A 17,218-nucleotide genomic window follows, 5' to 3' on the forward strand; every position below is an offset into this window, starting at 1 on the left:
CGCCCAGGCTGGAGTGCAGTGGTGGGATCTCAGCTCACTGCAAGCTCCGCCTCCCGGGTTCATGCCATTCTCCTGCCTCAGCCTCCCGAGTAGCTGGGACTACAGGCACCCGCCACCACGCCCGGCTAGTTTTTTTTTGTATTTTTTAGTAGAGACAGGGTTTCACAGTGTTAGCCAGGATGGTCTCGATCTCCTGACCTCGTGATCCGCCCGTCTCGGCCTCCCAAAGTGCTGGGATTACAGGCTTTAGCCACCGCGCCCGGCCTCAAGTATGCATTTCTAAACAATACAATTTCATGGCCGGGCATGGTGGCTCACGCCTGTAATCCCAGCACTTTGGGAGGCCAAGGCCGAGGATCACGAGGTCAGGAGATCGAGACCATCCTGGCTGACACGGTGAAACCCTGTCTCTACTAAAAATACAAAAAATTAGCCGGGTGTGGTGGCAGGCACCTGTGGTCCCAGGTACTTGGGAGGCTGAGGCAGCAGAATGGCATGAACCCGGGAGGTGGAAATTGCAGTGAGCTAAGATCATGCCACTGCACTCCAGCCTGGGCAATGTTAGACTCCTTCTCAAAAACAAAAAACAATTTCGTATTGCCAAGGCTTTAAACTTTATCTGAATGGAATCATACCATATGCATTCTTTTCTACCTCGCTTTTTATGCTCTACATTACGTTTTTAAAGCATCCTTTATGTGGATGAGGCTGTTAGATCACTTTCACTCTTGTTGTTTTATAGCATTCCAATATATTAAAAACACCTTCATTTGCTTATCCATTGTTTAGCTGATGAACATTTGTATTGTCTCCAGTTTTTGTCAGTTACAAACAATGCTGCTAAGCGTGTTCGCATATGAAAGATATTGTTACACTGTGCATGGTTTTTCCTAGGATATTTAAATCGGAGTGGAAATCCCAGGTCCCAGGGTATATTACCTGTTCCTTAACTACACCTTTCCAAAGTGATTGTGTCAATTTACTTTCCCACAGTACTGTCCTGTTGCTGTGAATGTCCTTGTCAACTTGTGGAATGATCACATTTATACATTTTTACCAATTACGTAGGTAGGTAATAGTTTCTTACTATGATTTTAATTTGCTTTCCCTGACTACTAAAAGAGGTTGAGCATCTTTCCATGTTTATTGCCCATCTGGAATTCCTTCTGTGAATTCCTTTTTCAAGTGTTTACCAATGTTTCTATTGTTTTGTCTTTTTCTTATGTAGAGCTTTATAGGAATTCTTTATATATTCTAGATAAGTCGTTTATGTGCTGTAAATATTATTTTCAACTTTGTGTCTTCTGTTTTCAATCTTTTAACAGTATCTTTAAAAAATAGAAGCACCAGAATAGTATTTTAAAAGATAAATGACATCTTAACAATTCTCTGCTTAAAATTTATCATTGGCTTTCCACCGCACTTGGAACCAAATGCAACTCCTAATATAGTTTAAAAAGCTCCGCATGATCTGACCGTTAAACTATTCCTTAACATGTTTCGCTATTTTTGTTTTGTGTTTATGCTGTACACTGATGTGATTTTTCCACAGTACAAGGAATTATTATTATTTTTTTTTTGATACGGAGTCTCACTCTGTCGCCAGGCTGGAGTGCAGTGGTGCGATCTTGGCTCACTGCAACCTCCCCCTCCTGGGTTCAAGCAATTCTCCTGCCTCAGCCTCCCAAGTAGCTGGGATTACAGGTGTGCGCCACCATGCCTGGCTAATTTTTGTATTTTTTTAGTAAAGACGGGGTTTCACCATGTTGGCCAGGCTGGTCTCAAACTCCTGACCTCAGGTGATCTGTCTACCTTGGCCTCCCAAAGTGCTGGGATTACAGGCGTGAGCCACCGCGCCTGGCCAAGAAATTCTTTCTCGTTTTACCTAAGATCAACTTTATAACACTTTCACAGTCTTTACCAGCTCTTTCAAATGTTTCCTCTAAAAGCAATGATTCCCGTGGACTAGGCAGAGTAGTCAGCACTGCATTTAGCAACTAGTGCCATCTAGTGGGGGAAGTGGAGCATTCAAACATGCATTTTGAAATGCTCAGACAAGAGCTGAGAATTAAAACAGTAAAAACATATTAAGCACCAGGTGATAGCACACACAGTACTTTATTCCTTAGGTAGCTCTTTAAGACAGCTATTCTCCCAATTTTACAGATTATAAAATAGGGTTCAGGGTAATTGATTAATTTGTCTAATGCCACATAGCTCATAAGGTGAATATATGACTTTAAAGCACATCTATTTCAACAGTGCAGGCTCAGTTAACATATAATTTACTTACTGGGAACATCTTCTATCAAAAGGATTGGAACTATCATATTTTTATTAAAAACTCAATCATGTTGTCCTTAAAGAAATGCTAACTGTGGCCAGGTGCGATGGCTCACACCTCTACTCCCAGCACTTTGGGAGGCCAAAGCTGGCGGATCACCTGAGGTTAGGAGTTTGAGACCAGCCTGGCCAACATGGTGAAACCCCATCTCTACCAAAAATGCAAAAATTAGCCAGGCGTGGTGGCAGGCGCCTGTAATTCCAGCTACTTGGGAGGCTGAGGCAGGAGAATCGCTTGAACCCTGAAGGTGGAGGTTGCAGTGAGCCAAGATTGTGTCACTGCACTCCAGACTAGGTGACAGGGCAAGACTTTGTCTCGGAAAAAAAAAAAAATTACTACCTGCAATAAAATTATATTTAAAATTTCAACAGTTCTAAAATTGCAAGGTTAGATGTGGGTTAATATCAACACACTTGCTTTTGTGTTGGGGGTCCACAGGTGTTTATTATGTTATAAAAACTAAACAAATAAGGCCAGGTGCAGTGGCTCGCACCTGTACTCCCAGCACTTTGGGAAGACAAGGCAGGCAGAGCACCTGAGGTTGGGAGTTCGAGACGAGCCTGACCAACATGGAGAAACTCCGTCTCTACTAACAATAAAAAAATTAGCCAGGTATGGTGGCACATGCCTATAATCCCAGCTACTTAGGAGGCTAAGGCAGGAGAATCGCTTGAACCTGGGAGGCAGAGGTTGCAGTAAGCCGAGATCACGCCATTGCACTCCAGCCTGGGCAACAAGAATGCAACTCTGTCTCAAAAAACCAAAAACCAAAAAACCAAAAAAAAAAAAAATTAAATAAATAAGAGCCATATTTCAGCATCCAAGAATTATAATTTGATTTCTTTCTAGTTTAGGTCCAAAGGAATAAAAACAACAATGCTGAAAATACGTGCAAAATTTTGAATGAAAAATAAAATTAGTTTTAGGCTTGACAGAATTGCTTAAGAACTGAAAAGTACGAAAGAGTTGGAAGAATTACTCTACTCTTTATTATCATGTTTGAGAAACAGGACTAACATCACGTTTTGGGGGAATGTTTGAAACATACCTCTTTGGTTTGATAAAGAACAGACTTACTTGAGTTGAAAGTGACTGAGCACTGAGCACTCATTAAACAATCATGAAGGCCAGGCACAGTGGCTCATATCTGTAATGCCAGCACTTTGGGAGGCCAAGGCGGGAAGATCACCTGAGCTCAGGAGTTAGAGACCAGCCTGGGCAACATGGCGCGACCAGTTTCTACATAAAAAAGTTAGCCAGGCATGGTGGTGCATGCCTATTGTCCCAGCTACTTGGGAGGCTGAGGTAGGAGGATCGCTTGAGCCCAGGAGTATGAGGCTGCAGCAAACTGTGATCATTCCACTGCACTGCAGCCTGGGCTACAGAGGGAGACCCTGTCTCAAAAATAAACAAACAAAAAACAAAACACCAAAGACAAATTAAAAAAAACAAACAAATTATACACAAAAAAATCACCAGGCAAGTAATAGAAACTAAAATAGAATTGTGGTGAACTGAAAATTTCCCCCTACAAACTTGCTGGGAAACTGAAATTATTCCCTTTTATAAAAGGTTGGAGCTACAACAGAGATTAGAGGTTATTTAGCTGAGTGTCCTCATTTATAGATGCAGTCAGCGTGCCTAGGATCTAGCCTAAAGGTCACACTGTTAGTCATCATTCTTTTTTTTTTTACACTGTAAATTGACAAATTATAATTGTATAAATTGATGGGGCACAAAGTGATGCTATGATTTATGAATACAATGTGGAATAATTAAATCAAGCAAGTTAACATAGCCATCATCTCAAATACTTAACATATTTTATGATGAAGACATTTGAAATTTACTCTCAGCAATTTTGAAATGTACAATACTCTATTATTTAATTATACTCACCATGCTGTGCAAAGAACTGAAAATAAAAACATACCCCTTGGCCAGGCGCGGTGGCTCACGCCTGTAATCCCAGCAGTTTGGGAGGTCGAGGTGGGTGGATCACCTGAGGTCAGGAGTTCGAGTCTGGCCTGGCCAACATGGAGAAACCCCGGCTTTACTAAAAATACAAAAAATTAGCTGGGCAGCTACTCAGGAGGCTGCGGCAGGAGAATTGGTTGAACCTGGGAGGCGGAGGGTGCAGTGAGCCGAGATGGCGCCACTGCACTCCAGCCTGGGCAATAAGAGCAGAACTCTGTCTCAAAAATAAATAAATAAATAAATAAATAAATAAATAAACAAACAAAAACATATCTGCCCTGTTTAGCTGAGATTTTATACGCTTTGTCGACCAACACTCCATTCTCCCCAGCCTGCAGCCTCTGTAGCCACCATTCTACTCTCTGCCTCTATGAGTTTTAGATTCCACACAGAAGTGAGAACATGCTGTATCTGTCTTTCTGTGCCTGGCTTATTTCACTCAGCATAGTGCTCTCCATTTCCATCCATGTTGTCACAAATGACACAATTGCCTGCTTTTTAAAGGCTCAACGGTATTCCATTGTATGTATCTGTCCCACATTATTCATTCATCTGTTGATGGACACTTAGGTTGAGTCCATAACTTGGCTGTTGTGAATATTGCTGCAATGAACATGGGAGTGCAGACATCTGATTTCAAAGTTTCTGGGGAAAATATCCAGAAGGAGGATTGCTGAATCATATGGTAATTCTACGTTTTGATTTTTGAGGAAATTCATACACTTTCCATAATGACTATACTAATTTACATTCCCACCAACAGCGTACAAAGTTTTCCTCTCTCTACATTCTTGCCAATACTTACCTTTTGTCTTTTTGATAGCAGCTATTCTGACAGGTATGAGATGGTATTTCTTTGTGATTTTAATTTGCATTTCCCTAATGATTACTGATGTCGAGTATTTTTTCACATATCTTCTTTTGAGAAACGTCTATTCAGGTCCTTTTACCCTTTTCTACTTGTTTTTTTTTTTTTTCTGCTATTGTCTGAGCTCCTTATATATCACTATATTAACCCCTTATCAGATGTACGGCTTATCAACATTTTTCTCCCAGTCTGTAGGCTGTCTCTGCACACTGCTGTTTCCTTTGCTGTGTAAGAGGTCCTTCTTAAAGTACTACTTTTTTTCTGAGACAGGCTGGAGTGCAGTGGCGCAAATATAGCTAACAGTAGCTTTAACCTCCTAGGTTCAAGCAATTCTTCCTTCTCAGCCTCCCAAGCAGCTGGGGCTACAGGCACATACCACCACACCTAGTTTTTTTTTTGGATTTCTTATAGAGACAGGGTTTCACCATGTTGTCCAGGCTAGTCTCAGAATCCTGAGCTCAAGCGATTGGCTCTGCCTTGGCCTCCCAAAGTGCTGGGATTATAGGTGTGAGCTACTGTGCTTGGCCTAGTTTTTTTCTTTTTTTAAAAAACAAACTTTTTGTTGAGATGATCTTGCTATGTTGCCCATTCTTAAAGTATTTCTTTCTTTCTTTTTTTTCAAAATTTTATTTGCTTGTAGAGACAAGCAAGTTGCCAAGGCTGGTCTTGAACTCCTAGGCTCAAGCAATCCTCCTACCTCAACCTCCCAAAATGTTGGGATTACAGGCGTAAGCCATCACACCCAGCCTTAAAGTACTTATCTTATTTTATTTTTTTGAGACAGAGTCTCGCTCTGTTGCCCAGGCTGGAGTACAGTGGCGCAATTTTGGCTCACCTCTGTCTCCTGGGTTCAAGCGAGTCTCGTGCCTCATCCTTTCAAGTAGCTCGGATTACAGGTGCACGCCACCACACCCGGCTAATTTTTTATATTTTTAGTAGAACGGGGTTTTGTCATGTTGGCCAGGCTGGTCTCAAACTCCTGACCTCAGGGGTTCCACCCGCCTTGGCCTCCAGAAGTGCTGGGATTACAGGTATGAGCCACCGTGCCTGTCCTACTTCTTTTAACGAAATATTTTGTTGTGTTTTCTTCCTCAAGGAATATCTGCAATTGTTTTCTCTATATACTTTAGTGGATTTCTGGACTTTAATCCATCCTCCTGATTTATAAATAAGTTAGAAGAAAAAGGTCATTTGTGTGGTTTGCCTGTCTTAACTTAAACTTCATAGCTAGAAAATGGATGCTCTAATTTGCTTTTCGCCTTCTGGTCCACGTCATAATTTCCAGTGTTCATCAGTGCCTAAAGGAATGGGCCTTGTTTGGTTGTTGTTGGTTTTTTTTTCTTTTTTTTTTTGAGACGGAGTCTCACTCTGTCGCCGAGGCTGGAGTGCAGTGGCACTGTGTTGGCTCACTGCATCCGCCATCTCCTGAGTTCAAGCAATTCTCCTGCCTCAGCCTCCCGAGTAGCTGGGATTACAGGCACCTACCACCACGCCCGGCTAGTTTTTATATCTTAGTAGAGATGGGGTTTCACCATGTTGGCCAGGTTGGTCTCGAACTCCTGACCTCAGGTGATCCACCCACCTCAGCCTCCCAAAGTGCTGGGATTACAGGCATGAGCCACCGCGCCCAGCCAATTGTTGTTGTTTTTAATAATTTATCTTCTATAACAATTTAGTTTTGGTTACTCAATGAAAAGACTCCATATTCACAACGTTCTCAAAAGAACAGGGCAATAAGGCCAACCATCCAAGGAAACTCTGGGGCCAAAAACAGGATAGTTTCCTGTAAAGGAGCCAGTGGCAGTCCTCAATTTTCAAACTGCACAATTTCAAAACAGCTATGGATTAGAGACTTTCACTGCATGGTATTTGAAAGAGATCTTTATTTTTCAAAGGAAGACATATACTTGGCTCCTTATCTAGGTTTAATGTACATTCCAATAAGTACAGGCCTCAGATCTCTGAAAAGTGTCTTTTGGAAATTAATTTTAATAAAATAATACAGTATTATTGGAAATTTTAGATATAATGAATGACATTAATTTAAATAAAAATTACTTTAAATTTATAATTTTAGAAATGAAATGTCCAAGATTTGTTAGCCTAGCTTGAGTTACTGTATGGACCCAACTGAGTAAGATTACTATTTTTTTTTTTATTAAAGTTCTAGGTACATGTGCACAACATGCAGGTTTGTTACATATGTATACATGTGCCATGTTGGTGTGCTGCACCCATTAACTCGTCATTTACATTAGGTATATCTCCTAATGCTATCCCCCCACCCCCACAATAGGATCCAGTGTGTGATGTTCCCCTTCCTGTGTCCAAGTGATCTCATTGTTCAATTCCTACCTATGAGTGAGAACATGTGCTATTTGGTTTTCTGTTCTTGCAATAGTTTGCTGAGAATGATGGCTTCCAGCTGCATCCATGTCCCTATAAAGGACAAGAACTCATCCTTTTTTATGGCTGCATAGTATTCCATGGTGTATATGTGCCACATTTTCTTAATCCAGTCTGTCACCGATGGACATTTGGGTTGATTCCAAGTCTTTGCTATTGTGAATAGTGCCGCAATAAACATACGTGTGCATGCATCTTTTGGAAGACCCAAATCCAAATTGGCCTCTGTCCCCAAAAGGTCTGATTAGAGATTACATTATTTAAGAAAAGAACCTACGAAAAGGTTTAATTCAATAGTTCAAGAACATAAAAGAATGTATTTGCACCTATGGATGTGGTATGAAGAACATAATGAATCCCAGCATAAGAAATATATGCTGGCTGTACTACTGCAGTCCTGGTGTGTCCACTGACCACATCTTCCTCCCCTGCTCACACAGGTAACTTCCACCTAACTTTCCATCCTCTACCTTTTCTCTACATCCTTAAATAACATATGCTTAATTTTGTACATTTTTGAACTGTATATAAATAAATGGTATGGGGACTGTTTGTATTCTTCTGCAACTTGCTTTTTTCACTCAATGTTGTTTGTGAGAATCATTCACTTTGAAATGTTTAGCTCTTACTCATTTTCACTGCTATATAGAAATTCATTCTATGAATATCTTCAACTATCCATTTGCTTGGTGATGGACATTTAGGCTGTTTCCAGTTTCTTTCACTATTACAAATAACGCTGCTATGAACTCTTATAGTGTGTCTCCTAGTGCACATCAAATTTCCATAGGCTACGTAACTATGAGTGGAATTACCAGATCTGATGTATATACATCATTACCTTAATTAGATAATGCTAAATTATTTTCTAACATATTTGTACCAACTTACATTGCAGTGCATGAAAGGTTCCATCATTCCACATCCTTCCCACCCTTTGGATGGTCAGATTTTTTCTTTTTTTTTTTTTTTGAGATGGAGTCTCTGTCACCCAGGCTGAGTGCAGTGGTACCATCTCGGCTCCCTATAGCCTCCACCTCCTGGGTTCAAGTGATTCTCCTGTCTCAGCCTCCTGAGTAGCTGGGATTACAGGCATGCGCCAATAGCCCAGCTAAGATTTTTTGTATTTTTAGAAGGGATGGGGTTTCACCACGTTGGCTAGGATGGTCTCAAACTCCTGACCTCAAATGATCTGCTCGCCTCGGCCTCCCAAAGTACTGGGATTACAGGAGTGAGCCACTGCGCCTGGCTAATGGTCAGACTTTTTAACTTTTGTCAGTCTAGTGGATGCATAATGTTATCTCGAAGTGGTTTTAATTGCTTTCCCGATTACTTAGGAGATGAAGCAACTGTTTAATATGGTTTCATTAAGTGTATATGTGTGTGTGTGTGTATGTGTGTATTTTAAATATCCAAAAAGTAAATAACCATAAGAAAAATTAAAAATGAACATTTCAGTTAAACTCAACACTAATCAAAAGATATTTGCAATAGAAACCAAAAATGAGTGTTCTTTTTTTTCTTTTGAAACAGTGTCTTGCTCTGTCACCCAGGCTGTAGTGCAGTGGTGCAATCTCGGCTCCACCTCCAAAGTTCAAGCGATTCTCATGCCTCAGCCTCCTGAGTAGCTGGAATTACAGGCGTGTGCCCCAGGCCCAGCTAATTTTTTTGTCTTTTCAGTAGAGACAGGGTTTCGCTATGTTGGCCTGGCTGGTCTCAAACTCCTGGCCTCAGGTGATCCGCCCACCTTGGCCTCCCAAAGTGCTGGGATTACAGGTGTGAGCCACCACACCCAGCCTGAGATGAGTGGTCTCGATTCTTTCCTGTCTCAAACTCTACATGTACTAAGTTTTGTACATTTTTTGTTTCAATCAATAACCAAGAGTAAAAAAATAATTTTAAAATTCTGATTAGGGATATAATTTAACAGCCAAGAGAGAAATCACTTTTCAAAGATCTTACCATGAGCAGTGTTATTAAAACTTAAAGGTCTATATATTGTTTAGTCTGAATAAGAATTTTATGAATACTAATTATAAGCTAGAAGTATTCACATGACCAGCCAACATTTTTTATATACATGACTGGTTAATGATACTTTATTAAGTACAACACTCATGGTAGATTCAAAAAAATTAAAATGTTATTAAACCATATGTCAATGAAGTAAGACTTATGTGAGCTCCAAAGTACTGGACTGCTACATACCCAAGTAATGCTCATGTACTCTAATAACTTCACAAAGTCCAGGGTCTTCAGAGTCCAGGGGCAAAATTCCTAAAAATCAAAATAAGATATTTAAGGGATATAAGTAAAAAATTCATTCCTAATGAGAGGCCAGTAAGTATTATTACAAATTTTATTTAGTGGAATTTTGAGGAAGGTTCCAGTAATTACTAGTGTGGACAAGAAAAAATTCAGAAATAGGGAAGTGCTCTGTGCCACTCCTCCTATCTCTTTCTTCTTTCCCCTCTGAGTGATAGTAAGATGATGGCTGATGTTATAGAACGAAGTCAGAGTCTTGGGAGCATCTGGACTCCTTGCTAAATTTCTCCCTGATGGGCCGGGCCTGGTGGCTCACACCTGTAATCCCAGCACTTTGGGAGGCCGAGGCAGGTGAATCATGAGGTCATGAGTTCGAGACTAGCCTGGCCAACATGGAGAAACCCTGTCTCTACTAAAAATATAAAAAATTAGCTGGGCATAATGGTGGGTACCTGTAATCCCGACTACTCGGGAGGCTGAGGCAGAAGAATTGCTTGAACCTGGGAGGTGGAGGTTGCAGTGAGCAGAGATTGCGCCACTGCATTCCAGCCTGGGTGACAGTGCGAGACTCCATCTCAAAAAAAAAAAAAAATTGTCCCTGATGGGTTGGGCAAGGTGGTTCACACTTGTAATCCCAACACTTTGGGAGGCCAAGGCAGGATGATCGCTTGAGGCCAGGAGTTCAAAGCCAGCCTGGTCAACATAGTGAGACCTCATCTCTACAAAAGAAAAATTTAAAAATTAGTTGGGTGTCATGGTGTGCACCTGTGGTTCTAGCTATTAAGGAGGCTGAGGCAGGAGGACTGCTTGACTCCAGGAGTTCAAGGCTGCAATGAGCCATGATTACACCACTGCACTCCAGCCTGGGATAAGAGCAAGACTGTGTCTCAAATTAATAAACAAACAAAATTATCCTTGATGCATGGCTACCCTCCTATAGTTTGGTTCCATAACATATCTCAGTATTTTTCTTCTTTTTTTTTTTTTCTGAGACAGAGTCTTGCTCTGTTGCCTAGGCTGGAGTGCAACGGCATGATCTCAGCTCACTGCAACCTCCGCCTCCTGGGTTCAAGCAATTCTCCTGCCTCAGCCTCCCCAGTAGCTGGGATTACAGGCATGTACCACCATGCCCGGCTAATCTTTGTATTATAAGTAGAGATGCAGTTTCACCATGTTGGCCAGGCTGGTCTTGAACTCCTAACCCTGTAATCCATCCACCTCAGGCTCTCAAAGCGTTGGGATCACACGCATGAGCCACCACACCCAGCCAGAGTATGTTTCTAATAAAATCCCATTTTTCTTCTAAGCTAGTCTGATTTTATTTTGGTTTCTTACAAAAGAATCTTGAATAATACAGAGTGCCACTGATTTCCTGAGCAGAATAAAAGATAAGAAAGAAATAATCAATTCTCCAGGATAATGCCTGAGTCAAAGGCAATACCATAAAATACTGATGAAAACCTTCTTACAAATCTATCCTTTAAGAACTGCAAGCATGCTATAAGGCTAAATATTTTTTCTTTCTTTCTTTTCTTTCTCTCTTTTTTTTTTTTTTTTTTTGGACAAGGTCTCGCTCTGTCACCAGGCTGGAGTACAGTGGTGTGATCATGGCTCAATGCATCCTCAAACTTCCAGGCTCAGGCGATCACCCACCTCAGCCTCCTGAGTAGCTGGGACTACAGGTGTGTACCACCACACCTAGCTAATTTTTGTGTTTTTTTTTTGTAGAGTCGAGCTTTTGCAATGTTGCCTAGGCTGGTCTTGAACTACTGAGCTCAAGTGATCTCCCTGTCTTGGCCTCACAAAGTGCTAGGATTACAGGTGTGAGCCACTGCATAATATATATTATATGGCCCTATATAATACATATTATATAAATGTTTTCTAACTTTATGTCTTCCACGGAGAAATGGAAATTTCAAAGACTACTATAAAAGTCATACCCTATATTTGTGTGACTGTCTAGGATGCAGGTTGCAACTATAAAAGTCATAGTCTATGTTTGTGTGACTGTCTAGCATACAGGTTGCCAAATTTCAAAAATACTATGGATTTTAAAAAAAACAATAAATTAAATGTTTCAAGTCAATTTTTAATTTTACAATATTTGTAAGAGAAAAGCTCTGTATGATTTCAGTTGAAACAGTGCATGGAGCTTCTTTATGGCCCACTCAGTCAGCAGCCTTCAAGAACGTGACTTGTGACTTTCCTTTTCCCTAAAGACTTCAGTCTGGCCATAGACTAAGCATCTGCCAGAAAATCTAGGCTACACCAAGTACTACAGAAACTATGACTATCTTTTTATCTGTAACATTGTTCTACAGCTAAATATTAAAAAGTTTTAAATGTTCTGCTATTGCAATCAAGGTCCCAATTTTATCATCAATAGAAATTTGACAGTAAATTTCAAAAACCAGGAAAGTCTTTTTCTTTTTTTGAGATGGAGTTTCATTCTTGTTGCCCAGGCTGGAGTGTAATGGTGCGATCTCGGCTCACCACAACCTCTGCCTCCCGGGTTCAAGCAATTTTCCTGCCTCAGTCTTCTGAGTAGCTGGGATTACAGACATGTGCCACCATGCCTGGCTAATTTTGTATTTTTAGTAGAGACGGGGTTTTTCCATGTTGGTCAGGTTGGTCTCGAACTCCCGACCTCAGGTGATCCACCCGCCTTGGCCTCCTAAAGTGCTGGAATTACAGACGTGAGCCATCACACCTGGCCTGGAAAGTATTTCTATATGAAGCAAGGTCACAGTGAACATTAATAGTTATATAGAAAAAACAGAGATGACAGTAAAATAGATGACTTGAAATAAGACTATGAACTATAACTTACCGACTACTTCATCATCTGGTTGAAAGAATGATACCTTGCTTCCAACTAAAGAGTGAAGAAAATTAATAGTTAATATTACAAGTTTATTAAATGTAATTCTTAACTATTAAAATACATTTTAAAATCTGTGGATTTGTAAAAAGACTGATTTTATTTTACTTAGAAAAAAGGCCAAAAATTTCAGTAACATTTTGATGGTCTATAAGGACTACAGGATATACAACACTTCAAATCTGGATTCTCTAGATATTTGGACCATGCGATTGTTGAGACCAGGAGAAGTACGTCTCTCTTTGCCTATTTAGCTGACTTTTTGTTTTTGTTTTTTTTGAGACGGAGTTCTGCTCTTGTCACTGAGGCTGGAATGCAGTGGTGCGATCTCGGCTCCCTGCAACCGCTGCCTCCCAGGTTCAAGTGATTCTTGTGCCCCAGCCTCCCGAATAGCTGGGACTACTGGCGTGCACCATCATGCCTGGCTAATTTTGTATTTTTAGTAGAGACAGGGTTTCACCATCTTGGCCAGGCTGGTCTTGAACTCCTGACCTCACGTGATCCACCTGCCTTGGCCTCCCAAAGTGCTGGGATTACAGGTGTAAGCCACTGTGCCTGGACTCTATTTAGCTGACTTTAAGGAAGAAGGAGTAAAGGAAAATAATCTATAGCTTCTATGATAATTATATTGTTTTCTACTCCTTCTGTGGCTAGCCCAATCTGTCTTTATTTTTGTTGCAGAATCTCATACAACAGGGAATTCTGAGAATGTAGCAGGACAAGCCGCAGACAAAACCCCTCAGACACCAAGTTAAAGAAGGAAGGGCTTTATTCGGCTGGGAGCTTTGGCAAGACTCATGTCTCTAAAAACCAAGCTCCCCAAGTAAGCAATTCCTGTCCCTTTTAAGGGCTTACAACTCTAAGGAGGTCTGCGTGAGAGGGTCGTGATCGATTGAGCAAGCAGGGGGTACGGGACTGGGGGCTGCATGCACCGGTAATCAGAATGGAACAGAACAGGACAGGGATTTTCACAACGCATTTCCATACAATGTCTGGAATCTATAGATAACATAACCGGTTAGGTCAGGGGTGGATCTTTAACCAGGCCCAGGGTGTGGCACTGGGCTGTCTGCCTGTGGATTTCACTTCTGCCTTTTAGTTTTTACTTCTTCTTTCTTTGGAGGCAGAAATTGGGCATAAGACAACATGAGGGGTGCTCTCCTCCCTTAAGAAGAGTGACATTAAAATGATTTTGATTTGGGAAATAGATTCAGGTTGATACCAAGAAGTTTTCTGGAACTTTATGGAAATGATAGTTACATTTTCTCTGCACATGTAGAGAAAAAGCCTCGACTATCAGTCAATTCATTTGAGTAGTTTCATTCAAAGAGTCACAAAAGGAAAAGGGAGTAAAAAAACCCAAATATTATTGAATGCCTCCTTGTGCCCAGCATTGTTGTGTATTTATACATTTAAACTTTACAATATACCAATAAGGTAGGTATTATTACTTCTATTTAACAGAAAAGGAACTGAGGTGAAGCAGTGAAGTAAGATGGAAACCTGAATCTGGAAATGGACCCTTCGACTGGCTCTGTCAACAAAATGGCCCCAGAAGGCATTTGTTGCCACTAGCAAGTAATTTGAAGCCTGCTATTTCTACTTTCAAGCCCTCCTTTTGGAGTTTGCTCCTTCTTTGGCTCCCTCCTGTGCCATCATCCCCCAATCCTTTTGGCTTCTGATTCACTATACTTTTCTCTTTCCCTTCTACTGCTGATCCCTGTCCTCCTAAGGTCACTCTGACTCTTTTTTTCTTGCTGTCCTTGATACTCCTCTTCTTTTAACTGACCCTCAAACAGTGCATTCCAAAGGGTTCTTTGTTTACATCTCTCATCCTTTTCTACTCTCTCTTGGAGAATTCATCAACTCTATTATTTCAAATACAACCTACATGCTGACATTTCTCAAATATATACTTTCCAGCATAGATCTCTCACCCTTGAGCTTTAAACTCATTTAATTGCTTACTAGATATTGCCAGTGAGACGTCACTTAAGTACCTTGATTCAGTAAGTATAAATCTGAACTCATAATATTCCTCCTAATTGGATCATCTTCCTTTTTTTTTTTGATTTAATAAAGTTTTATTTTTCCAAATGTACAGTTGGTTGGACCTATTCATGCATCTTCACCAGCAGCTGGAGCATCTCCGCCCTTGGTATTTCTGGTGTAAATTACTTGAACTCTGTGCCTTGAAACCAGTTTGATAAGTCCTCTACTAAGGAGCTCCTGAAGGACTGCCCTGGCCATGGAGCCTCGAATCTTCAGTCTCTCAGAGACCACAGCTGGGGTTCTAAGTTTGTAGTTGGGAACTTCCTTAGAGAGTTTGTCGTAGGTAGCTCTGTCAAACAAGACAAGTTATTGAGCTTGTCCCAAACTTTGCCTTTGGACCACTTCTTCTTTTTGGCCTTGCCCCCGGATTTGTTCACCAGGTCTTTGTCGTTCTTGGCCGACTTTCCGGCGTCCTTCTTCTTCTTGTCGTCCTTGGGCAGCATTGTGAAGCTCAGAGAGCAGCAGCAGACATGCAGCCTCACTAAGATGTCGGACGGATCATCTTCCTTTATCAAATGTTGGTTCCAATTCAAGCCTGAACCAGAATTCTGTAAGCCATTCCTGGTTCTCATCTGTTTTTAATTTCCCAGTTCCATTGAATTACTAGGTTCTGCTGACTTTATTTTCTCAATATGTCTTGAATCCATCCCTCTTCTCCACCTCTGCCACCACTGTTGAGGTTATGGACTTTGCTGTCTCTTGCCTCTTGGTGTACAACCCAACCAGTCCTCTCGCCTATAGACTTGTTTGCCTCACATCCACCCTTCCTTCAAATGGCTACTCTAATAATCTCCCTAAAGTACGATCTGATATCTAAGTCTCAACTAAAGGTCTTGGCCCTTGCCTATCCTCCTGCTTCATTTTTGGAAGGCAGGAATTAGTGTTCACATCATCATGAAAGTATTTTGTGCAATATCTTTTATTCTGCAATATTTGAAGGATAAATTTTTTTTCTTTTCTTTTTTCTTTTTTTGAGACGGGGTCTTACTCTGTTGGCTCAAACTCCTGGGCTCAAGTGATCCTCTCACCTCTGCTTCCCAAAGGCTGGGATTACAGGTGTGAACCACCACACCCAGCCCAGGAGGAGAATTTTCTTGACAAAATGTTTCTCTGCTACCAAGTACCATGCTGTTGACGCCTGCCCAGAACTTTATCTTGCTCTAGCAATACCAAACTCTTTGTAATTCTTATACACATCCCACTTTCACTTGCTTGTCTTTGCTCATAATATCCTCCCTGGATGTGATTCTCCACCTGCCTGCCCCTTATTATTTGGACATCTTACTCCAAGACGCCTTTCCTGTTTCTTCTGGCCGGGTTAAACAGCTTTCTTCGGAGCTTACATAATAATCTGCTCACGTATGTATTTGTCTCTCCCCTAGAGAGTGAACTGTTTAAGGGCAAGGACTTCATTTCACTTATATCCTAAGCACTTAGCAATTGCTCACTAAATGTAGAATGAATGATCATCTGGTTATTATATTTATTTTTCTACAGACTGAGAAAAAAGGAAACATAATTATCATTTAGCTTTGTCAGAAGATTACATAGAGTATCAAATCTATTTTACGTTAAAATCACAGGTAAAACTCAAATATAGTCTAACATACCTTAACACATTTATTCATTCGCATACGAGGTAAGAGCAAACACATTAATCATGAACCACCTGTTAGTGAATATTAAGTATAGGTCTATTTAGAAATAAATTATATCAAAAGCCTGATATAAGGCTTACTGTTCTGTATGTTAAGATCATGATTTCATCATAAAAAGACAATATTGGTCATTCTATTCAATATATGATCACTTATGGATTTAAATATATAACCCTAAACATTTACTACACTGTAATAAGCTCTTCAATTATAAAATACCAATTAAGTCCTATTTTTCTTTTCAATTAAAAAAAAAAAAAGGGCCAAGGACAGTGGCTCATGCTTGTAATCCCAGCACTTTGGGAGATGATGTGGGCAGATCACTTGAGGTCAGAAGTTCGAGACCAGCCTGGCCAACATGGTGAAACCCATCTCTACCAAAAAATACAAAAATTTGCCAGGCGTGGTGACGAGTGCCTGTAGTTCCAGCTACTTGGAAGGTTGAGGCAGAATCGCTTGAATCTGGGAGGCGGAGGTTGCAGTGGAGTGGACATCACGCCACTGCACTGCAGCCTGGGTGATAGAGTGAGACTCTGTCTGAAAAGAAAAAAAAAAAAAAAAAAGCCAGACAAAGCCAAAGCCAGGCATAATGTTGTATACCTGTAGACCAGGGGTGTCCAATATTTTGGCTTCCCTGGGCCACACTGGAAGAGAAAGAATTGTCTTGAGCAACACATAAAATACACTAACACTAAATGATAGCTGATGAACCCCCCCCAAAAAAAAATCACATTTAAAAAAAAAAATTAATTTTTTTTTTTTTT

At 40.7% G+C, this 17,218-nt stretch overlaps 1 protein-coding gene and 1 pseudogene across 2 annotated transcripts in view; both read right to left on the reverse strand.

Annotated features, from left to right (window-relative positions):
* Nucleotides 1–17,218, reverse strand: part of CRYZL1 (crystallin zeta like 1) — a 54,422-nt gene that overhangs the window by 17,898 nt on the left and 19,306 nt on the right. The window contains exons 5-6 of the mRNA XM_017883870.1: nucleotides 12,694–12,738; nucleotides 9,797–9,872 (exon numbers count right to left, since the gene is read on the reverse strand). Of these exons, the coding sequence (XP_017739359.1) occupies nucleotides 9,797–9,872; nucleotides 12,694–12,738 (121 nt within the window). The remainder of the gene's footprint in view (nucleotides 1–9,796; nucleotides 9,873–12,693; nucleotides 12,739–17,218) is intronic.
* LOC108536863 (40S ribosomal protein S25 pseudogene) lies at nucleotides 14,804–16,274 on the reverse strand (annotated as a pseudogene). Its single transcript, XR_001887638.1, has one exon. The product of XR_001887638.1 is annotated as a 40S ribosomal protein S25 pseudogene (transcript).

Source organism: Rhinopithecus bieti, unplaced genomic scaffold (genome assembly GCF_001698545.2).
Source record: "Rhinopithecus bieti isolate Rb0 unplaced genomic scaffold, ASM169854v2 scaffold_13207, whole genome shotgun sequence".
Lineage (NCBI taxonomy): Eukaryota > Metazoa > Chordata > Mammalia > Primates > Cercopithecidae > Rhinopithecus > Rhinopithecus bieti.